Source organism: Trichosurus vulpecula, chromosome 4 (genome assembly GCF_011100635.1).
Source record: "Trichosurus vulpecula isolate mTriVul1 chromosome 4, mTriVul1.pri, whole genome shotgun sequence".
In the NCBI taxonomy this organism is placed as follows: Eukaryota; Metazoa; Chordata; class Mammalia; order Diprotodontia; family Phalangeridae; genus Trichosurus; species Trichosurus vulpecula.
Window position 1 is genome coordinate 403,344,884 of NC_050576.1, and position 24,562 is coordinate 403,369,445.

Consider the following 24,562-nt stretch of genomic DNA (forward strand, 5'->3'; position numbering starts at 1 on the left):
TCAAGTACTCATTTAAGGACTAGGCTTTCCCCCTTCACGGCTCCAGAAAAGAGCGCCTCCCCCGCCTCCCCACCAAGAGACAAAGTGGGAAAACAAACGGTCTCGATTTATACAAGATTTCAGAAAACCCGCGTCAGGGGCCCCCGCCCCAAGAAGCGCCTAGAAGCAGACCCCACGGGGGCGGGGCTGGGCCCCTCGCCCTCCTCCTTCCTACCTGATGGGCTCTCTCCGTCTTCTGAGCCAAGAGAAACAGCTGGTCACCAAACTAAGCAATCTACCGCCACCGATTCCGCCCATCTGGGCTAAGGCAGGGAACGGGCACTACCTGCCTCTGGGCCCAGGATCGCCGCCCGCCGGCGAAGAAAAGGCAGAGCCCACAAATCAAAACGGGGGGCGGGGGGGATGGGAGGACGGGAAGGGGGAGGCGCGGAGGGAAGAAGGAGGAGGAGGACCAACGGGGAGGCACTCAGAGCCGACCACGACCGACTCGGGGAAACACCAATCACCAGCGAGAGTAGACAGCCACACAACCGACACCGCGGGAAGAAGTGAAGCCTCCCACCCGGCAAGCGCCAAATCTATCGCTGACGCACTGACGTCACAGTTCCAATTCTGAGCAGGCTTTCCTAAGCCCCGCCCACACCTTTGCCCCAATGGCTGCCTGAGGGTCCTGGGCTGGGGCTCTCTGAGTGGCTGGCTATCGTAGCTCCGCCCTCCCACCCGAAGAAAGGAAAGAACGCGGCTTAGGGGGAGGGGGAGAGAGTGAGAAGCAACTGGGCAACCGGAGCGTCCCTGTTGCCAGGGTTTCCGTTGTGAAGACAAACCCCTACTAGACTGGGCTTAGATTTTATTCCTCCAATCCTTCTGCTGTCTTGGTCTGTTATTTCCCAGATTCCCTTTCCTTTGGCCTCAGATCCGAAAAACTAAGACCTTAGAGTGCACCGTTTGTTTCTTCAGTTGTAAAAATAAAGGATCCTTCTCTCCCACCCACGGCTCTTCTTTGTCCCGTGATGTCAGCAACTCAATCACTGGGCAATTAGGCTGTGTCTGAACATGCTAAAATAACTGGGAATGAGGCAACCTTCTTTAGAAGTCAAAGGAACAACAACAACCAAGCCAAAAAAAAAAAATCTTGCAATTATTTAGATAGTTCAGGTGCCGTTTGGGCCTAATTTTCACTTCTACCCCTTCTAACTATTAAGTAGCAACTCTACTGTTGTCTGTATACCCTGGAAAATCAACGAGATGTGCAATATTATAGTATTAAACAGCACACAGATATTTACATCAAATAGAACTTCTTAATGTTATAATAAGGGGAGGAAGTAGATAGATATAAATATCCCCGAGGTTCAAGACCAGCTTTGGGAAATGAAAGGTTAAGTAAATGAATTTTCTATCATCTCTCTCTTCCCTTATGGTACTTCTTTCCTTCCTCACCAACTCTTTGTCTAACCCAGACATCAGGGTCCTGCTTTTCCTGGGCTGGTAAACTCAAGCTAGCACCCATTATTCTCCTGTACTCACCTCTCCACTGCATCTAAATTGGACTACTTGATGTTTCTGAAGACTGCCTCACCTTTATACTACCTCAACTCATGGTATTTCCTCCATCTAGAACAGCCTCACTCCCCTATTTCTGCCTTTCAAAATCAGGGTCCAGAGTAAGTGGTCATGATTCATCCAGAAATATTTTCCCCTTCCTGTGGATTTCTAGAGTATCTTGTTTATACCATTCATGTGACCTTTATCATCTGCTACCTTTTATTGTAACTATTTGCTCATACAACCTTCCTTGTTTCTTTATTTGGTGGTAAGCTCCTTGAGAGCAGAGATAGAGTATTATGATTCATTCCTATATCTTCATCAGTGCCTACCCCTGGACTTATCAATGTATATTTGTTAAATGAATGGAAATAGATAATAGAACCTCAGTCAGAATTAGAAGGGACCTCTTCATCTAATTCTGTCTTGAGCAAGAATCTCCTTTACAGTGTCCTGGACAAAGTTTTTAATCGTTAGAGATGGTCAGAAGTTAAATGAGCAGCCTTCAGAAGTGGTGACCTTTTCACCTCCTTGGAGGTATTTAAGAAGAGGCTGGGTGGCCACTTGTCAGATATGTGGGAGTAGGAATTTCTTTTCAGAATCTAAAGGGGTTAAGATGCCTTTTAACTCTCATATTCTCTCATTCTGTGAATCAACCAGGTGTGTTGGTAAGCAAAAGGGCTCTTAGCACTTAGTTCAACCAAGTGCCCTTGAAGAGTTGGGCCTTTGTTTCCTTGATTAGATTTGGGTGTCCTCGGTGCCTCCTTGCCTCAGGGGAAGGCCTCGTTTACTCATGAGTTTGAGTGACATGTCTGGGACAGCAGAGGCTTTTAGACCATGTGGATTTAAGTCACATCTTTGTGACGATTCTAGGTCACGTGGGTGAGTCGCATACGTGACTCACCCCTGACCCTGAAAAAGACATAAAACCAGGGGTTGGCTTTCTCTTCTTGGGAGCTCTTACCCACAGCAGTGGTGGCGCGTGTGACTCTGGACCACCCCCATGTTATGAGCTCCTGGGCTGAACCTAGATGTTGGTAACTATGAATCTGTATTTGGTCTGTCTGTCGATGTTTGTAATTTGTTTAGGGCTCTCACTTGTGCTGATGCGGAGACTCCGAGCAGCTGTAGCTAAGGGCCCTCCAGCTTGTAACCCGGATGCTGAGACAAACTCTGGTAACTATGTATTGGGATTTGAATCAGACAAAGTCTGTCTGTCAGTGTTTGTACTTTGTATTTTGCTCTGAAGTTCAGGGTGCTGTTTTTTCCCCCTGAACTAAGTCAATGATGTTTGTATGTTTGTATGATATTTGTAAGCTTGTCAACCCCTTAACATTGCTTTCCTTAGTTAAGCAGATCAAAAGAACCGGTGCTTCTGCAGCGTGTTGGCAGCTTTCTGGGTGCTAGTTGTTGGTGGATCTTACACCCCCACAGAAGCTGCTAGCCGGATTGTTGAAACACCAGGCTCTGCTTGAAGATTTCACTCCCTCCAAGGGTAAACATTCCAATATACTCTAGATGTAGTCTAACCAGGGCAAGGTATGGTAGAGCCATTACCTCGTTCATTAAGAACAGTACATTTTTGTGAATGCAGCCTAATATATCATTAGTTTTCTGTAGCTGCTACACACACTGTTGAGTTTTTAATTGACTAAAATTTCCAACTTTTTTAGAAAGTATGAAGTACCTACAATTTTGATTGATCCCAACTGTTGTGTTAAAGTCAGTGCTCTGTTCCTTCCTAATTCTATTACTTTCATTGACTAGGAAGTTGGAAGGAAAATACCTTTCCCCACAGTTCCATGTCAAAGGATATTTGCTTGTCACAGGTTTCATGCACCATAATCAGGTTGAAAGGGCAACAGGATTAACATCAAGAAAAATATTTATAGCTCCTCTTTTTGTGGTACTAAAGAACTAGAAAATGAAGGTGTGGCCATCATTTGGAGAATGGGTGAAGAAGCAATGATATTTGAATGGAATAGAATCTGATTGTGTTATAATAAATTACGAAATGGATGGTTTCAGAGAAACCTGGAAAGACTTATATGAATATAGAGTGAAATTAGCAGAACCAGCAAAACAATTTATACTATAACACTGTAAAATGAACAATTTTGAAAGACTTCAGAATTTTGATCAGCAAAATAATCAGTATTCTAGAGAATTGATGATGAAGACTATTGTGTTTGAATAAGTATATTTATCATGAGAATTTTCTTTAATGTGTGGGTGATGGAGAAAGTAGGAAGAGAAAATAAATATTTTTAAATTGAACTCTTAATTTTATAAAAGAAAAATAGTATAGGCAGTCTTGAGCCACAGAATTTAAAAGCCAACAAGATCTTACTGAGATTGATTACAATAGCATCACCAATTATCTTTGTGATTATCAGCATCCTGTTTTATCGATCCTGCAAAATAAGTAAGTATATTAACTTTTATATATTTGTATATATACATATATATATATATATAAATGCTATTATACACAAGATTAATTAGAGTAATGGGGACTTCAGACAGTAGGTATATAGACTCCTGGTAAACTGATAGGAATAATATTTTGAGGGAGTTGGGATTTTTGCAGTGTAGGTCTTTTGCCTATGCTTTCATGTGTTTTTAACAATTCATCAAAACTGACGTCTTTATTTTGTCTCCTCCTTATCTATATACTGATAATGTTGATGATTTTTCTATTTGTTCTTTTCCTTATTTTTTCTTCCCTAAATGTTCTATTGCATTGTAGGTAGGAACTGAAGCAGTAATTCAATAGCTTAAAACCACTTTTGGATGGAAGTCCTTTGATATAACCTAAAATGTCAATTAATCAGAAATTTCAGTTTCTTTGCTAATAATAAAGTCAACAAGCCAGCATGCCTAAAGGGACCGTTTTGTGCAAAATACCCACCTCTTCTTAAATTCAATTTCAAAGTCCATAGAAAGGACTAAATAAATAGACTAATACAATATTGCATATCAGGACTACCTATTTTGTTTCCATGACCACCTTTACCTATTACAGGCTCCTGAGAGTATTCACTAAAACCCACTGCTGTGAATTACTGCACTTTCCTGCCCTTCACCTCCTTATAAACCTTTCTTTCTTAGCTCTGACAAGAACTGAGTCTGATTTCCCAGCAGTAGCCTTAGCAAAATTTTCCTGCTGACATGTTTTCAGTGTTCTGTTTACTTAAAAACAAAACTTCCTTTGCAGCTATCCCTTCACATAACCAAACGTAAGATATGTATGAAGGGAAAAACTAAGTGAACAGAATCTTTGACCTGGTTGCAAGAGAAAGATACCAGGACTCTGTTTACTAGACTCCTTTCCCCACCCCCACAAACCGAAAAGCTTCCTGGAAAATGTTCTGTTTCTGGGATGGATCCGGTCCCACTGTTATCACTTTCCCCAGCAGGGGCTAGGGGACTGGGAGCTGGCAACTTTTTCCCTCCCCCTCGCATACCGCTGTTTTGCTGCCTCCCTCTGAGGCTCTGGGACAAAGTAAATAGAGAAGAAGCTGGAGCAGAAGCAGAAGCAGAAACGCACAGGCAACAGCACAGACAGTACTATCACGCAAACTTTTGTGTTGGGCCTTCTCACAATGAGGATCCTAGGAGGGCGCTACGTTGCCTTCACTCTGAGTCTCATTTTCATGATCCTGACCTCAGAAGCAGTAAACTGTGAGTAATCAATTGCCTCGAGACACATCACTCTGCCCCCCACACCCCAGCCCCCGACAATTTTGCCAAGTTTCATTGCTGTTTCTTGATGGTTTGGATTTTTTTTTCCCTGGGTCTTTTCACTTAGCCCCATCCCCTTCACCTCTGTCCTCCTAGTAGGAGTCTATACAACCCAAACTAAGTGGATAGGGGGCAACTGTGCGTGCATCTAAAAGGATGTGTAATAGTGGGGGTCGGGTAGAATAAATACTTGCAAGCTTGTGACAGCAATTTACTGCCCACTTGCCTTCTTTTGGAACAAATCCAAGGGATGTTGGAGCTAATTAATAATAATGCAATGAGTGCACACTTTTTGGCTTGTCACATCCCCCTCTTCTTCACCCATCTCGCCATTTAGAAACTGAGGCCCCCAATTAGGGCAAGAGTGTGTGTTCTGACTCCGGAATCCGGGAAAGCCTCACTCTCCACTTCTCCCCATTGCTTACCCTGCCCCCACCACTATCCATCCCAAAACATCCCCCCCACCCCTTTCCCCTGCCTTTCTACCAAGCCTTGTACTTTGAACTTCTATTGATTCTCATTTCCACACTAACTAAAGTAGGATGACAGCTAGCTCTTTGGTAGATCAAAAGAAGGTTTGTTTAAAAAAAAATGTTACCTAGATTGCTTGATACCACACATTTTAACACTGGGTATATTAAAATAGTTAATTTGCTTTATTGACATGTTCATGGTAGTTTGCCATACATTTCATACCTTGAATTGAGTCTCCTGTTGTCCTTTATGGGATACATAATACACGTCTTGGTAGAGTAAAGCATTTCCACACTTGCGGTATTAATTTGGTTTCTAGAATCATGCTATCACTATCTAAAGGTTGCTTAAGGTGAATTATCTGAAAGCTGATGACCTATGTGATGTTTTCTGATTAGGTAGGATCATGACTAGCAATATCGTCCCTCAAAGTTCTTCTCTAGGTAGGGCAGGAGACATAAACCTCGGACTCTAAAATAGCTTTTGAGGCTTTTGGTAACTAAAAAGAAAAAAATCCAAATTTAGTAATCCCAAATAGGAATTAAGGAGATGAACTATAAATTGGAACAAAACAACACTCATTTTGGTTGTTATAAATATTTTTAAAATCTAAATGCTGAAAGTTGATGCAGTTTCTAAGAACTGAAATGGGAAAACTTCAACACAAAATGACTAGTTTATAAGATTTCTTGACTTTGGTTTTTAAAAATCTAGATGGGGTTTACATAAGTCAACAAGAATTTGGGGGATTTTCCTGAGAAAATGTTTTGCTTTACGGAGGAAAAAAGAGCAAAAACCCCTTGCCTTTCCCAGATACTACGTAGTTTCATGTTATTATGGAAATTTGCCTAGTCTCTTTTTCAGGAGAGAAATTGACCCTGAATATTAGCTAGACATAAGTGTTTATAGCTACAGAATGATCATCCTTCTCTTTAACGATTGGTTCGTTTCCCTACTAATTCTTAGGCTAGGTTCTAAATCAGTCAGAAGGGTATGCCCTTTCTGCTCTTTCCTCATAATTTACTTGAAATGCATAGCTTCATTAGTTAGTTAGCTCTAAGTCTACTCTGGTTTATTAAGTAAACTGAAAAAGCTCTTTTTTTAAAGCAGTTCTGTAGGATATTGGATGGAACCCTAGGCCTAGAATCAGGCAGACCTGAGTTCAAATGCAGCCTCAAATACTTAGTAGCTATGTGACCATGGGCAAGTCAGTTAATCTCTCTCATTTTTCTCAACTGTAAAATGGGGATAAATATAACACTCACCTCACATTGTTGTTGTGATGATCAAATGAAATAATTTTTGTAAAGTGCTTGGCATAGCTCCTGGCACATAGTAGGCGCTTCCCTTCTCTCCCCTATAAACTTTCTTTCGCCTGTCACTTTCTAAAACCCTGATCTCTTAGGTTTAGACAAATGTCAATGTTATCAGTCATGCAGTTTACTAACGCATAATAAACAATAGAAAGACATTTAATGTTTCAGTAATGTAGCACCCGTAAAATCATAGCCAGATTCACCTCTAACCATTAACTGCAACTGAGGACTTTTCCTGAACTCTGAAAATACAGTCTAACCCTTTAGCTCTTTCCAGACCAAGTAAAGCCAGTCAAGAATTCTCTTCAGGAAACCTTCACCAAAGCTTAAAGGCTAAATTCAGTTCTCTCAGCAAATCTCTCTTGAATCTTTCTCACTTATGACAGTTGACTGCTATAGTCTCCGAGAAGTTCTGTGATTTCTGTTTCCCTCTTTAACACTCTCTCCAGTCATGACAGCAACAGTATCCAAAATTACAATTTAAGTTCTTCTCTCCCATGAGTTTATACTTTCTTTTAAAAACACACACACATACACACATTTTTGAATTGTACCATTCTAGAATGCCCTACCTGTTTCACCTCTCCTCTTGCCTTCTTCCACATTAAACTTTTCATGTTAACTTCACCTCAACCTTATTTTCTCTTTCTCTTCAAAGTCAGTGTTAATGGGTAGGGAAGTGTTAGGGCTGAGTTTGGGTTAAGGTTACTGGTTGAAGTTCCTGCTATTCATCTGAAGACCAATCCTACTCTCATTTATTGTGGTAGTATCTGTGGTTTCGAACAGAGTTATTGTTGAAACACAAATGACTTTCCCTGCCAATTACATCTAATATCCTCTAGGTGTAATTAAGGTTAAATGGTCTGTTTACTTCAATACTTTTTGGTGGATTTTTGTATTTTAATGTACTTTTATTTATTGTATTAAATATTTTATCACATTTTAAAAAGAGTTTAGCATTCAGTTTTTAAAATTTGAGTTCCAAATTATCTCTCTCCTTCCTGCCCCTCTCTCACCCCTTGAGAAGGCAAGCAATATAATATTGATTATACATGTAAAGTCATGCAAACATATTTCCAAATTAGCCATGTTGCAAAAGAAAATACACAAAACCCAAGAAAAATAAAGTGAAAAAAGTATGTTTCAATCTATACTCAGAGCTTATCAATTTTTTCTCTGGATGTGGGTAGCATTTTTCATGGGCCCTTTGGGATTTTCTTTGATCATTGTCTTATTCAGAGTAGCTAAGTATTTCATATTTGATCATCCTGAAAATGTTGCTGTTACTGTGTACAATGTTCTCTTGGTTCTATTCACTTCATTTTGCATTAGTTCATATAAGACTTCTCAGGTTTTTTCTAAACCATTCTTCTCATCACTTCTTGTAGCACAACAGTATTAACTACAATCATATATCACAACTTGTTCAGCCATTTCCCAGTTGATGGGCATCCCCTCAATTTCAAATTCTTTGTCACCACAAAAAAGCTGCTATAAATATTTTTGTACGAATGGGTTCTTTTCCCTTTAAAAAAAAATCTCTCTGGGATACAGACCTACTAGTGGTATCATTGGATCAAAGGGTTTGCAGTTTTATATTCCTTTGGGCAGAGTTCCAAATTGTTCTCCAGGTTGGTTGGACCAGCTCATAATTGCACCAACAGTGTATTGGTGTACCAGTTTTTCCACATCTCCTCCAGCATTTATCAGTACTTTTAAAGATTCCTGCATGAATTCTTCTTCCACTGAAGTAAAACACATTTCTACCCCCCATACATTAATAAAGAGTTTTTGTGGGTGGTTCTGCCCCTCAAAATTCATCAATGGCAGACAACCTTCTTATAGACAAGCTCGTTCAAACTTAGCTAAGCCTGTCCTCTGATCACAGGCATGCAAGTATTTCATAAATTCTATGCTCAAAGCCTATCCAGCTTGGTAAGACCCACCAGAGCTACTAGCATAACCTCAAAAAACCATAGTGATATCCATGCCATAATAAGGCATAGAAGTGAGACTTTTGTAGAAGTATATATAAACATTTAAAACCTCACAATTTACCTTCCTATTGTAATGATATATGATTGGGGCAGGAGGGAAAAAATCCATAAATGTTTTATGAAAATTGGCTTTGAAACATGAAGACTGAAAATTGTTTTAAATTTGTTGAAGCAAATAAACTATCAGATTCTATTACTAGTCCTCACATCATATATACGTGTGTTTTTATTTATATGAAAAATATTTCAATGGTAAATTTAGGCATAAAGTGTGCCAAACATGTACTATTCATAGAAACAAAAAAAATTGGAATTTTTTTCATGCAAGGACTTGTTGATTTTTTTCAGTTTGAGTCTACAGTAGGTAATCATTGTTGTAGAGAATAGCATGATGTTGGAGAAAGCCTGCTTGCACTTTGAGTCAGCACAGACCTGATTTCATATCTTGGCTTTGCAATGTGACTGGGTAAGTCACCTCATCCACGTGAATGTCAGTTTCCTCATCTCTGCATAGCAAGGGTCATCCAGTGGAGCCTGCTCAGAGTTGACCTTCCTGGCTCTTGTCAACTATGCCAAAACTTGCTTCTTGCAAGGTGTGACATACTTGTGGGGTTTGCACATGATGACTGTCTCTTTATTGGCTTTGGAGAATTAGGAAGAGCTGATGGTTGATCTAGTAGAGTTAGAGCTCATTGGAACTCTAGGGAGGAGTCTACAGCAACCACTCTACCACACTTGAAGAAGACATCCAAAAGAAGTCTGGCCCAAGCCTGGCCGCTTTACTAATAAATATTTACCAGAGGTTGTATGGACAGTGATAAGCCAGTATGGATAGTGACAAGCCAAGGGAGAAAGCAAAGTCTACTATCAGTTTCCAAGCGTTACCAGACTATGGGCCTGGAACCATTTGGAGACAATAGAATCATTTCAGCGAGTCTGTAGATCCATGCCTTGCACCATGCAGTGTCATCCTAATCATGATTTAGCTCCAACATAATATACAGTCTGACTCAGCATGATAAGCAGGCTTATTTAGGATTGGGATTGGAATGAAATGAGATGGCCGTAGAACATCCAGCACTCCATAGAAGGTTTACTTAAACATAGCTCGGAAAGGATATTTAGAAAAAATACAGAATTGTTTCTTTTGGGCACAGCTTCTTCTGACTGCATTTGCCATGGTAGTGTAACCAGTCAGAGATATGTGCCAAGGCTGAGCAACCCTGATTCTGCATAAGCTGTCTTTTTCACATAGATGATTAGGAAGCTCTATCAATAGTTTGGACAGTAGGCCTTGGGCTAGCTAAATCTCTGAGATGGTATCACTACTTCTTTTTTTAACAAGTTTCTTAAAAATTAATTTATCGCTCCCACTTCCCTCCCCCACCATCTTTCATCTTTTTTTTTTTAAATTCATGTTTACTTTTTACCCTGTCTTTTTATTTGTTTCCTTTTTTTATTTTTTTTGGAGGGGGGAAGGCAGGGCGTTTGGGGTTAAGCGATTTGCCCAAGGTCACACAGCTAGTAAGCGTGTCAAGTGTCTGAGCCTGGATTTGAACTCAGGTTCTCCTGACTCCAGGGCCGAAGCTCTACTCACTGCCCCGTCTAGCTGCCCCATTTTTTTTTTTTCTAGAAAGTAGCTGCTTTATTATCAATAAGAACACTTGGCGTTTACATTCGTTTCTTGAGATGTTATTCAGTCATTGGTAACTATTGGTTATTCAATCATTGGTGACTATTTTTTTAAATCCCTCAACACAGATCTACATACTCTTGCAAAACAAATATCCACATTAGTCATATCCCAGAATTTGTCTCTTTCTTCATTTTAAATTCATTAGCTCTCTCTCAGGAGGTTAAGTATTCATCTTCATTCATTTGGACCCATTATTTAGCTTTGTGTTTCTCAGAGTTCTAAAGTCTTTTGAAGTAGTTTTTATCTATTATGTTATCATTGTATAAATTATTCTTTTAGTTTTGCTCATTTTGTTCAAAATCAGTTCATAAAAGCCTTCCCAGTTTCCTCTGAAATTGTACATTTCGTATTTCTTATGGCATAATAATAGTACATTACATTCACATACCACATTTCGCTTCACTATTCCCCAATAGGAGGTTACTCCACTAGCTTCTAATTTGGGGCTACCATGGAAAAAGCTGCAGTAAATACTTCTGAGTATCTAGATCCTTTTCCTTGTTCTTTGATTTTAGCCCTAGAAGGAATAGCTGAAATGAAGGGTATGCCCAGTTTGATAAATTTCTGGGAATAGTTCCAAACTGCTTTCCAAAATATCTGGACAAATTCATAGTTCCAGCAACAGTATACATCTTTTCCCACAGCTCCTCCAAAATTTCTTATTTTCTCTTTTGTTATCTTTGCCAGTACGATATGTATGAGTTAGAACCTCAAAACTGCATTTTTATAATTGTAATTGTTAATGATTTAAATAAAGTATTTTCATATGATTGCTAATAACTTGGATTCCTTCCTTTGAAAATTGCCTGTTCATATCCTCAAAGGATTTATCTATTTATTTATTTATTAAGGAATTGTTCTTTGTCTTATACATTTGAATAAACTCCTTATGTATCTTGGAAATAAGACTTTCACCAGAGATTCTTGTAAAAAAAATTTCCTGGTTACCTGTTTTCTTTTCAACTTTTACTACTTTGGATTTATTTTGGCAAATATTGTTTAATATTACGTAATCAAAATTGTCCATTCCATATTTATCACTTATTTGATTATAAATGCTATCCTTAATCCAAAGATATGAAAGATAGTATCTCCTTTGCCCCCCCAATTTATTCATGATGTGACCTTCCATATCTAAGTAGATTTATCAATTTGGAATTTATCTTGATATATGATGTGTGGTGTTCGTCTAAATCTAGTGTCTACAAAGACTGTTATCCTCTTTTCCTAGCAGTTTTTGTTAAATAGTAGTCCTTCACACAGTAACTGGAGTCTTTGGGTTTATCAAACAATATTCAACTGTGTTTGCTGCCATGTATTGTGTACCTCATTTGTTCCACTCCTAAACCTGTTTTTTAACCAGTAAGAAATATTCCTTTTTACTATTGAGACTCTTGATCTTTTGTCCCTCCACATGAATTTCATTATTTTTCTAGGTCTATAAAATATTCTTTTGGGAGTTAGATTACTGTGATTTTTTAAAATACTGTCTTAACATGCTCAGAAGGAACTAATATTTTTCAAATTATTTATGTCTCTATTTCGAAAATGAATCGTAGGGCAAAGTATTTTACTTGGAAAAGGAAAGGGATTAAAATAATCAAAGAAATAAAACAAATAAAAGAAACAATTAGAGAAAAACTCCAACCTAACTCTCATAAACTTTAAAAGTAAAGGGGCATAAAAATCCAATAAAAACAAGACTGCTAGAATGAATTTAAAAATTGAGCTTCACCAGTTGTTGCTTTCACGAAACATAACCAAAGGCAAAGACACACATACTATAAAAATGAGAGGCTCTAATTTTTTTTACTTTGCACCAAGTGAATCCAAAATCACTACAGACAAAGAAAAAAATAACAATTTGCAATATTGCTGGAGAAAAACGCAGTTATGCTTAAAGGAACCACAAGGAACAGATATCAGTACTAAACATTTATTCACCAAATGGCATAGCATTTAAATTAATAAAGGAAAAATTGACCGAATTAGAAAAAGCAATAATAGCCAGAGATTTTATTCTTCCTCTCTCAGAGCTCTCAGAAAGATTGCAACCTCATAATCCTCTCTGTCTCTACTATTTCCTTCTCTACTGCCTTCAGACATGCTCAGGTCTCCCTCATCATTATAAAACCTTTAATAGATCCTACAATCCCTTCAAACTATTGTCCTGTATTTCTCCTCCCTATCTCAGCCAAACTCTAGACAAAACTAGCTGTCTACACATGCTGCCTCCACGTCTTTTCTTATCACTCATTCATCAACTCAGCAGTCTAGCTTCTGACCTTATCATTCAACTGAAACTGTTCTCTCCAAAGTTACTGATGATGTCCTAATTGCCAAAACTGAGGGTCATTTTTAGTTTTCATTCTCTCCAACCTCTCTCATGACTTCCCAGTCTTTCGTCTTCAGCTTTCCCTTAGACATTTCAAAATTGTTGTCCCGTAGACATCTTAAACTTACTCACCATGTTCAAAAATGAATTCATTCTCTTTTTCTTCCCAGTCCCTCCCCTCTTCCTAACATCTCTGTTAGTGTGGTGAGTAATACCATCTACCCAGTCACTCAGGTTTGCAAGCTAAGTTGTTTTTCTCCTACTTTTCACTCTCTTTTACTTCTCATATCCAATTTATTGCCAAGGTCCATTGATTTTACTTTCATAATGTCTCTTCTGTACTTTCTCTTTTTCTCCTGTGATACTGCTACCACCCTCGTACCTGCTTTATTATCATAGATTTATGGTTACTCTCCCTGCCTCATTCTATCTTCCACATAGCTGTGAAATTGATCTTCCTAAATCATAGGTCTGATCACATCATCCCCTATACAGTAAACTACAGTGGCTCTCTATTACCTCCAGGATCAAATATAAAATCCCGTAAAGCACTTCATAACCTGGCGCCTTACTCCTTTTCCAGTGGCATTTCCCCTGGTTTGTTCTTCATCTATACCTTCTGACTTCCGTGGCCTCCTTCAAGTCTCAGCTAAATTCCCACCTTCTGTAAGAAACCTTTCCCAGTACTCTTCAATCTTAACATCCTTGAGACTTTCTCCAATTTATTCTTAATATATCCTCTTTGCAGAGTGTTGTTTTCCCTATTAGACTGGGAGTTCCTTGAGAGTAAGTGTTGTTTTTGCCTCTCTTTTTATTTCCCAGCCCTTAGCACAATATCTGGCACATAATAGGAGCTTAATAAGGGCTTGTTGACTCACTAGCTGACCATTCTTCAATTTCCTAGGTTCATAATAATGGTATTGCCTTCAACTTTTCACTCTGTCGCATGCCACATATCCAATAAGTTTCTTAATGTTGCAGTTACTGCTTCTATAGCATCTCCAGCATTTGCCCCCTTCTGTCTATTCTCATAGCTTACCCTTTAGCATAGAACCTTATCATCTCTTATTTATATGATTGTAATAGTCTCTTAATCAGTCTCTTTCTCAGGTCTTTCCCTAATTCTGTCTATCCTTCACATTGATTCCAAAATTTTTTTCTTTAAGTATAAATATAAGCATATTACTGCTGTACTTTTAATTGAATCTAGTGGCTCTCCATCGCTTTTAGGATAAAATAAAAACTCCTCTGTTTAGCTTTTAAAGCCCTTCACTACCTGACCTGCAGCTGTCTTTGCAGTCTCGTTGTCCATAATGCCCCTTTCTGTGTTATGTGATCCAGCCAAATTGGACTTCTCTTGATTCCTTACACACAACACTCAGTCTCCCATCTCTGTTCTTTTGTACTAGCTGTCTCCTATGCATGGAATACACTCCTTCCTTACCTCTACCTTACACAATCCCTCTCTTTCTTCAAGACTCAGCTCAGTCACCATCTTCTACACGAAGCCTTGTCTGATCTCAACTGCTAGTGTCCTCTCTCTTTGTGTCTTGTATTTTATTAGTTTTATTTATTTGAATTTAGTATATGTATATTTATTCTGTATGGTTTTATTTATACTTGTCTTCCCCAGGATATTTGCAAGTAGAGATATTTCATTCATTATAACTGTATACCTTAATACTTGGCAACAAGAAGAAGAAACATTTGTTAAGCACTTAGTATGTGCCAAGTACTGTGCAAAGCACTGGAGATACAAAAAAAGGCAAAAACAGTCTCTGTCCTCACAGAATACACATTCTAATCAAGGAGACAACAAGCAAACAACCATGTGTACATATTTCATATATAATAAAGGCTCTGGCATTGAAGGGAAGAGGAAAAATCCTCTTGTAGAAGGTAGTATATGGGCTGAGACTTGAAGGAAGCCAGGGAAACCAGGAGACAAATACAAAAAGGAAAGCATTCTAGAAGTAGGGGACAGTCAGTACAACAGCATGGAGTTGGAGATGGAGTATCATGATCAAGGAAGAGCAAAGCAAGAAGGCCAGAGTCACTGGAGAGTAGGTGGAGGGGTGTAAAGTATTAAGAAGACTGGAGAGATACGAAGGTGCCAGGTTGCAAATAGCTTTAAAAGTCAAAGAGCGAATTTTATATTTGATCCTGGAGGTAATAGAGAGCCACTGGAATTTAGGTTGGTGACATGGTCATACCTGCTCTTTTGGCAGCTAAGTGTTAGATGGACTGGAGTGGGAAGACACTTGAGACAGGGAGACCAACCAGAAAGTGATTTCAGTAGTCCAGGCATGAGGTAATGAGGGTCTGCACTAAGGTGTCATCTATGTCAGAGGAAAGAAAGGGATGAGAATTATTTAAAGGTAGAAGTGACAAAGCTTGCCAACAGATTGGATATGTTGGGTGAGTGAGAGTAAAGTGTTAGATGACTCCTAAATCTTGAACCTGGGCGATTGAGAGGATGGTGGTATCCTCAACAATATTGGGAAAGCTGGGAATAAGGGAGGGATTTTGGAGAAAGATAATGAGTTTCAGTTTTGGACATGTTGACTTCAAGATATTTGCAAAACATTTAGTTTGAGACGTTCAATAGGAGGTTGGAAATGTGAGACTGAGAGGGTAGGGCAGATCAGAGACTTACCTGCATAGAGATGTTAATTGAACCTATGGAAAGAGATAAGATCACAAAGTGAGATTATATAGAGGGAGAAGAAGAGGGTCCAGGACAGAGCCTTGGAGTACACCTGTGGTTAGATTGCATGACTTCATTGGAGATCCATCAAAAGAAGCAATCAGGTAAGAGATAGACCGTGAAAGAAACATCATGAAAACCTAGGGAAGAGAGAGTATCAAGGAAGAGCTTGATTCACAGCTGCAGAGAGGTCAAGAAGAAAAACAATTAAAAAAAGACCTTTAAATTTTACAACTAAGAGATCATCATTAACATTGGAGAGAATAGTTCCTGCTGAATGATGAGGCTGGAAGCCAGACTGCAGACTTAAGAAGTCAGTGGAAGGAGAGGAAGTAGAGGCAATGCCAAAAGCTTTCTATAGGAGGGTAGGCACAGAAGGGAAGCTAGATATAGAATGATAGCCAATAGGGATACTTATATCAAGTGAGGGTTGGCACATAGTAGGAGCTTAATAATTGCTCACTGAATCACAGATTGATTGTTTGGTATATGCCTGAAATTAATACAGGAATCACCAAACAAATATAAGCTTTATATTTGTAATAAATATGTAGATGTTGTAAATGGGAGTCCCTCATTCTCTAAATCCTCACCCCACTTGTAAGTTAGAAGGTATATTAGAAAAGGGAAAATTTTTATGTAACCTTCTGCATAGAATTCAAATGAGGGTTCATGAAGTATATACACAGTAATGAATCTTCCCTTCCTGTATTCTGGTGGTTTACATCTATGTCACAAAGAGCTTCTCTGAAATAAGGGGCTTATCTGTTTAGGGGTTTTTGATTTGCTCTAGGTTGTCAATCTCTGTGTGTGCTGACCACCTGTCTTGCTTATCTACATGACTGGCTAAGGAAAACTATCATAAATTCCCTCCAAAGTATTTGTGAATTCCCAGTGAAAATCAGCATGTTGCCTCATGCTCAAGTAAAATGTGTCTCTTTTTTACCCAGAGTTGCACTCTTACCCTGCTCTTTATCCATGCTGCTGACATTTAACCACATAACAAGTATCATTGGCTTCAAATTTTGTTTATATAAAAGGGAAACAAATGATAGTGATGAAAGAACAGAGAGCAAAGAGTGGAGGAGTACCTTTGGGGGATATATGGCAGACAGTGTACCCCTACTATGTGCAGCCCAAATCAGCTTTTTCCAGTTTAGGTTCCATTCCTTTCTAGGGTGAAGGGACAATTAAAAACCTCTGGAGGAGTAGGACAATTAATGGAAGTGGCTTCTGTCCCCACCCCAGGGGAAGTGAATGAGGGCTCTCTAATAACCTCTTTCATTGTCTCAGTAGTTTTTCTTTGGGGGTCCCAATTTTTTTTCACTCAGCACTCCAGACACTTTATCATATCAGTCTATTAGCACAACAGCTGTTTTGGTAGCCACAGAAGCAGGAGAGGCTTGTCAGAGCCTTTGTAGGAAATATCAGGTGAACACAAGCCCAGAGTTCTATATCAATGTTCCACCTTGAATTGTACACAAGACCAAAATGGAAAATTAACTCTAAACTCCAACTCTTGACTCAGCTCGGCTCCTTTAAACTGGATGTCCAGGAGACATCATGATTCAACCTGTCCAAAAGAGAATTATCACTGCTCTCCCTTCCCCCAAAAAACTTCCATGAAAAAATCACAGGTCCACTTCTAAAACATCACCTACTTAGTAGACTCTAGAGTAGCATCTGTATGGCAATGTGGGTTACAGATGGAGGCAGGATTTGGGGGAGGGAGGGCTGGAATCATAGGATCATAAGATCCTAGATTTAGAACTGGAAGGGGCCTTGGAGGTCATCTAATCCCGCTCTCTCATTTTGAGGATGATGAAAATCAAAGAGAATAAGTGATTTGTCCAGTATGTGTCAGAAGGAAGACCGAAACCTAGTTCTCCCTGATGTCAATGTTAAGTGTCTAAATCAAAAATTTTATAAAACATTGCTCAAACGAACAAGTTTGTTGCAGGTGGGTGGGTTGAGGGAAGGGAAGAAGGGATAGACAACACTGATTTGCCCAGAGAGAGTGGGAGAGTTGTTGCAGATTGTGGTCAGAATTCTTTGAATAAAATGCTATAATAAAAGACAAGCATACACAGCCAATTCATGGAGTTTGCTATTTGTGTTCATATGGGAATTTAGCTGATGAGAAGAATCACTGGACACTGATCGTTTAAAGGGCCAGAAGCTGGCTTCCTGTTAGCCTAGAACAGTAATTATAGAATTAAGAGAATTAGGGACTCACAGATATGAGAGTTGGAAAGGACCTCATTGACCATTTAGTTTGAGCCATACTCAGAAGGATTCCCATAATTATATACCTGAACATTCGTCATCCAGCCTCTGTTTAAAAGATTTCCAAGGAGGGAGAACTGACCAATAATCAGAATGTCTCATTCCCTTTTAGATAGTTGTGATTCGTTTCTGTAGAATTTTTTCCTGACATAAAACACAAATTTACTTTTCTTTTCAAAGAGCATAATTTATTTATTTATTTTCCTTAATAGTATTCTTTTCCAATTACATGTAAAGATAGTTTTCAGCATTCATTTTTGTAAAATTTTGAGTTCCAAGTTTTTCTTCCTCCCTCCCTTCCCTCTACCCTCCCCAAAACAGCAAGCAATCTGATATAGGTTATACACATCCAATTGTGTTGAAAGTATTTCCACATTAGTCATGTTGTGAAAGTAGAATCAGAACAAAAGGGAAAAAACAGGAGAAAGAAAAAACAAAAAAATTAAAAACTGAAAATAGTATGCTTCGATATGCATTCAGACTCTATAGTTCTTTCTGTCTTTTATTTTTAATAATTAATTTATTTTTAGTTTTCAACATTCACTTCCATGAGATTGAGTTGTAAATTTTCACCCACTCCCTCTCCTCCTCCCTCCCCAAGATGGCATGCGATCTGGTATAGGCTGTACATATACATTCTTACTAAACATATTTTCACATTAGTCATGATGTAAAGAAGAATTCAAACTAATGGGAAGAACCAGGAGAAAGAAGAAACAAAACAACAAAAGAAAAGGAAAGCAAATAGTATGCTTCCATCTGCGTTCAGACTCCAAAGTTCTTTCTCTGGATGTGAATAGCGTTGTCCTTTGTGAGTCTTTTGGAGTTGTCTTAGATCCTTGCATTGCTGAGAAGAGCTAGGTCTATCAAAGTCAGTTATCACATAATGTGGCCATTACTGTGTATAATGTTCTCCTGGCTATGCTCTTTTCACTCAGCATCAGTTCATGTAAGTCTTTCCAAGTTTTTCTGAAGTCTACCTACTCATCATTTCTTATAGCACAATAGTATTCCATTACATTCACATACCACAACTTGTTTAGCCATTCCCCAATTGATGAGCATCCCCTCAATTTCCAATTCTTGGCCACCACAAAAAGAGCTGCTATAAATGTTTTTTTTGTACATGTGGGTCCTTTTCCCATTTATATGATCTCTTTGGGATACAGGTAGTTCCAAATTGCTCTCCAGAATGGTTGGATCAGTTCACTACTCCACCAACAATGCATTAGCATTCCAATTTTCCCACATCTTCTCCAGCATTTATCATTTTCCTGTTTTGTCATGTTAACCAATCTGATAGGTATGATATAGTACCTAAGAGTTGTTTTGATTTGCATTTCTCTAATCAATAGTGATTTAGAGCATTTTTATATGATTATAGATAGCTTTAATTTCTTCCTCTGAAAACTGCCTGTTCATATCCTTTGACCATTTATGAATTGGGGAATGACTTGTATTGTTATAAATTTGACTCAGTTCTCTATATATTTTAGAAATGAGGCCTTTATGACAGATACTGACTGTAAAAATTTTCCCAGCTTTCTGCTTCCTTTCTAATCTTGGTTGTATCAGCTTTGTTTGTGCAAAACTTTTCAATTTGATATAATCAAAATCATCCATTTTGCATTTCATAATGTTGTCTATCTCTTGTTTGGTCATAAATTCTTCTCCATAGATCTGACAGGTAAGTTATTCCTTGATCGCCTGGTTTGCTTATAGTATCAGTCTAATCATGTACCCATTTTAACTTTATCTTGGTATAGGATGTAAGACGTTGGTCTATGCCTAGTTTCTGCCATACTATGTTCCGTTTTCCCCAGCAATTTTTGTTAAATAGTGAGTTCTTATCCCAGAAGCTGGAGCCTTTGGATTTAGCAAATAGTAGATTACTACAGTCATTGACTATTGTGTCTTACATACCTAATGTATTCCACTGATCTACCCCTATATTTCTTAGCCAGTACCAAGTAGTGTTGATGTGTGCTGCTTTATAATACAATTTCAGATCTGGTACAGCTAGGCTACCTTCCCTTGCATTTCTTTTCATTAATTCCCTTGATATTCTGGACCTTTTCCTCTTCCAGATTAATTTTGTTATTTTTTTCTAGCTCTATAAAATAATTTCTTTGGTAGTTTTATTGGTATGGCCCTGAATAAGTAATTTAATTTACGTAGAATTGTCATTTTTATTATATTAGCTTGGCCTACCCACAAGCAACTGATGTTTTTCTAGTTATTTAGATCTGACTTTATTTGTGCGAAAAGTGTTTTGTAACTGTGTTCATATAGTGCCTGGGTTTGTTTTGGCAAACTCCCAAATATTTTGTAATGTCTACAGTAACTTTAAATGGAATTTCTCTTTCTGTCTCTTACTGTTGGGCTTTGTTGGTAATATATAGAAATGCTGATGATTTATACGGGTTTATTTTATATCCTGCAAATTTTATTATTTAATGTAGTTTTTTATATCCTGCAAATATTGTTTATTATTTAAAGTAGTTTTTTAGTTGATTCTGTAGGATTCTCTAAGTATACCATCATATCATCTGCAAAGAGTGATAGCTTAGTTTCTTCTTTGCCTATTCTAATTCCTTCAATTTCTTTTTTCTTCTCTTATTGATAAAGCCAGCATTTCTAGTACCATATTGAATAACAGTGGTGGTAATGGACATCCTTGTTTCCCCTTCCCACACATCTTATTGCTTCTAGTTTATCCCCATTACATATAACGCTTGTTGATGGTTTTAGATAGATACTACCTATCATTTTAAGGAAGACTCCATTTAATCCTATGCTCTCTAGTGTTTTAAACAGGAGTGGGAATTGTATTCTATCAAATGCTTTTTTTGCATCTATTCAGATAATCATATGATTTCTGTTAGGTTTTTTTTATGGTTACTGTTGTTTTTCTTTAAAAAAATTATAAACTTGACAAATATCCAGAAACATGAATATTTCCATATGCAGATATGTAGCAGGGCATTGGACAGAAACTCTTGAAGGCAGAGAAAAATTTCCAGTGCCTAATTTCTTTTTTTTTTTTTCCAATCCAACAAACATTTATTAAACTCATACTATGTTCCAGGCACTGGGCTAGGCATGGAGATACAAAGACAAAATGTAAAAACAGTCTCTATTGGTGGGAAAAAATCCAAATACAATGCTATTTTCTCTACATCATCCTGTTTCTCCATTGTTACGCCTTATTTCATTAATTTCATTCAATCAATATTGAACAAATAGTGCTATGCCCTAAAAACCTCGAGTAAATGGTTTTTGTCATGCTCAAAAATAAATCAGTTGGTGATGCTGTCATGGCAATTTTCCGAGAAGATAAGGCACTAGGGATTAAGGTAAGGGACATGTTCTGTGGGGGTCGCAAACTCACTTGGCAACAATGAGGACAGGGAGCTTGCTGGGTTATCACAGATATCAACACTGGATAGGGTACAACATGCAAGTGTTTACTTTCTCAGAATCACAGAATTAAAACTTTGGAAGCAACCTCAGAAACCAACTTGTACCTGAAGAGCAGTCACCTTTGTAAGATCATAAGAAGTGCCTGTTCAGCCTCTGCTTGTAGACTTCCATTTAGGGGAAATCCACTACCCCTGAGGCCCTTTTAAATGCCTCTATTTGTTTTTTTACTTAATATTTATTTAATACTTTTAGTTTTCAGCATTAATTTTCACAACAGTTTGAATTACAAATTTTCTCCCCATTTCTACCCTCCCCCCACTCCAAGATGGCATATATTCTGATTGCCCCATTCCCCAGTCAGCCCTCCCTTCTGTCACCCCTCTCCCCCATCCACTTTTCCCTTACTTTCTTGTACGGCAAGATAGATGTTTATGCCCCATTGCCTGTATATCTTATTTCCTAGTTGCATACAAAAACTTTTTTTTGAACATCTGCTTTTGAAACTTTGAGTTCCAAATTTTCTCCCTTTTTCCCTTCCCGCCCCCCCCCCCCCATGAAGGCAAGCAATTCAACATAGGCCACACATGTATCATTATGCAAAACCCTTCCACAATACTCATGTTGTGAAAGACTAACTATATTTTGCTCCTTCCTATCCTATCCCCCTTTATCCAATTTTCTCACTTGACCCTGTCCCTTTTCAAAAGTGTTTGCTTTTGATTACCTCCTCCCCCTATCTGCCCTCCCTTCTATCATACCCACTTTTTATCTCCTTCCTCCTCTTTCCTGTGGGGCAAGATACCCAATTGAATGTATATGTTATTCCCTCCTCAGGTCAAATCTGATGAGAGCAGGATTCACTCATTCCCCCTCACCTGCCCCCTCTTCCCTCCCAACAGAACTGCTATTTCTTGCTGATTTGTTAGTTTTGTTGTTGACATTGTCAGTTATGTGATAGCTTTCCTAATATTGAACCAGCCCTGCATTCCTGGTATAAATCCTACCTAGTCATTCTGTATTATCCTCAGGATAACTTGCTGTAATCTCTTTGCTAATATTTTATTTAAAATTTTTGCATCTATATTCACTAGGGAATTTTGTCTATAATTTTCTTTCTCTGTTGTGGGTCTTCCCAGTTTAGGTATCAGCACCATATTTGTATCATAAAAAGAATTTGGTAGCACTGTTTCACCTATTTTGCCAAATAGCTTCTATAGTATTGGGATTAATTGTTCTTTAAATGTTTGATAGAATTCACTTGTAAATCCATCCGGCCTTGGAGATTTTTCCTTAGGGAGTTCATTGATGGCTTGTTCAATTTCTTTTTCTGAAGTGGGATTATCTAAGTATTTTATTTCCTTTTCCATTAATCTGGGCAATTTATCCATTTCACTAAGATTGCCAAATTTGTTGGTGTACTGTTGCACAAAATAGCTCCTAATTGTTGTTTTGATTTTCTCTTTGTGAGAAATCATGGAAACAGTTTTGTTTCCACAGAGTTGAAAGTATCTCCTCCCTTGGCATGGTGGGGGAGGGGAAGGGGGGGGTGATAGAAGGGAGGGCTGACTGGGGAATGGGACAATCAGAATATATGCCATCTTGGAGTGGGGGGGAGGGTGGAAATGGGGAGAAAATTTGTAACTCAAAATCTTGTGGAAATCAATGCTGAAAACTAAAAAATATCAAAGAAAAAAAAAGAAAAAAGTATCTCCCCCCTCGCAGCTTTAGCAGAATGTAAGTCAGGTGACTGATTAGAACCAGTTCTAATCAAAGCTGTGATCTAGCAAAGACCAGGCTTCTGGTGGGTGAAAAGTTTGAGGCTTGTACACATGCTTAAACGAGCCATTTGAGGAGGGCATGATGTAGGCAATCAGTTGCATCTGACCAATGAAGAGCCTGGTGGGGGATTTGAATTGGGAGTCAATAAAGGAACTGGTGTCAGTCTGAGTCCTTGTACCTCCGACATACCCATTTATTTAGGAGGAATAAATGTAAGATATAATTAAAACCTTCCCGACTTTCCGATGAATATTGTTCATTCCTAGACTAAGCATGTTTCTAACTGTGATACTTGGAATTAAGATTGCAGTTTAGATCTATAATAAAGAACCCTGTTTTAGGACAGTTGTTGACCCCTCCCTGCATTACAGCACACATTCATGTACCAAGAAGAAAATGCCTTGCCACACATTCCTGTAATCCCCCAAGGGACCCCTACCCTCTTGCTTCAACCTGAATGAGCACAAGACCCCGTCTTCAAGACCATGGCTTTAGAAACAAGAAACTGACCCACACCCAAAGTGAACAAACCAGTCCTTTTATGGATATATCCCTCAAGGTCCCTGCCCCAAAACAGTAAAATAATAAGGCAACATGAATGCAGTTAGGCCTCGAGGGGCCCCTCAAGGCCTGTTCCTTTCAGCTAAAAAGGATAAGGTTATGCAAAGACGGACATTTGCTAACATCCCTGTTCCTTGTGCCCAACCCTTGAGCAATGACCCATACAGTTAAGAAAACTATCTAACCGCTGAACCTCTGCTTCTGTATCCTTTTGCTTGCTCAACCATTAATAGTATAAAAGTCTCCCCCTGAGCTCTGTTCAGGGCCTCTCTGATTTGGGTTGCTTGTGTTCCGGACGGCTGCCAGCTAATAAATTCTCCAATTAAAACTTATACTCTGTGACGTGTCTTGCTCGCTGTGTGGCTTGGCATAACATAACGATTGGGGGCTCTCCGGGGTTTGAAAACGTCTAGAGCAAAAAGTGCTGGAGGACAAGAAAGACGCATCCCATTAATTTTAAATGGTTCTCCTGCTTCCACACTTTTGCTCGCAGACTGTTAGGAAGCTCAGGACCAGATTAATTAAAATGGCCAAGAAGGAAAAGGAGTGGATTCTCTTGACACAGGTATTCTCCCAGGATAGCCCTTTAGGAGGGTAGAATGGGGAATAAAGTAAGGTGCCATAAGGAGTGGATTCTCCTGGGAAGGGTTGGATTCCCCTCGGAAGAGGATTTGAAATATTCCAGCATGTTATAGGTGC

General features: G+C 38.7%; 2 protein-coding genes across 2 annotated transcripts in view; one reads left to right on the plus strand and one right to left on the minus strand.

Annotated features, from left to right (window-relative positions):
- Positions 1-593, minus strand: part of ARL13B (ADP ribosylation factor like GTPase 13B) — a 43,129-nt gene extending 42,536 nt beyond the window's left edge. The window contains 1 exon segment of the mRNA XM_036755799.1: positions 215-593. Within this exon segment, the coding sequence (XP_036611694.1) occupies positions 215-297 (83 nt within the window). The 5' untranslated portion in view covers positions 298-593.
- Positions 594-4,945: 4,352 nt separating this feature from the next.
- Positions 4,946-24,562, plus strand: part of PROS1 (protein S) — a 124,868-nt gene continuing 105,251 nt past the window's right edge. The window contains exon 1 of the mRNA XM_036754676.1: positions 4,946-5,229. Within this exon, the coding sequence (XP_036610571.1) occupies positions 5,151-5,229 (79 nt within the window). The 5' untranslated portion in view covers positions 4,946-5,150. The remainder of the gene's footprint in view (positions 5,230-24,562) is intronic.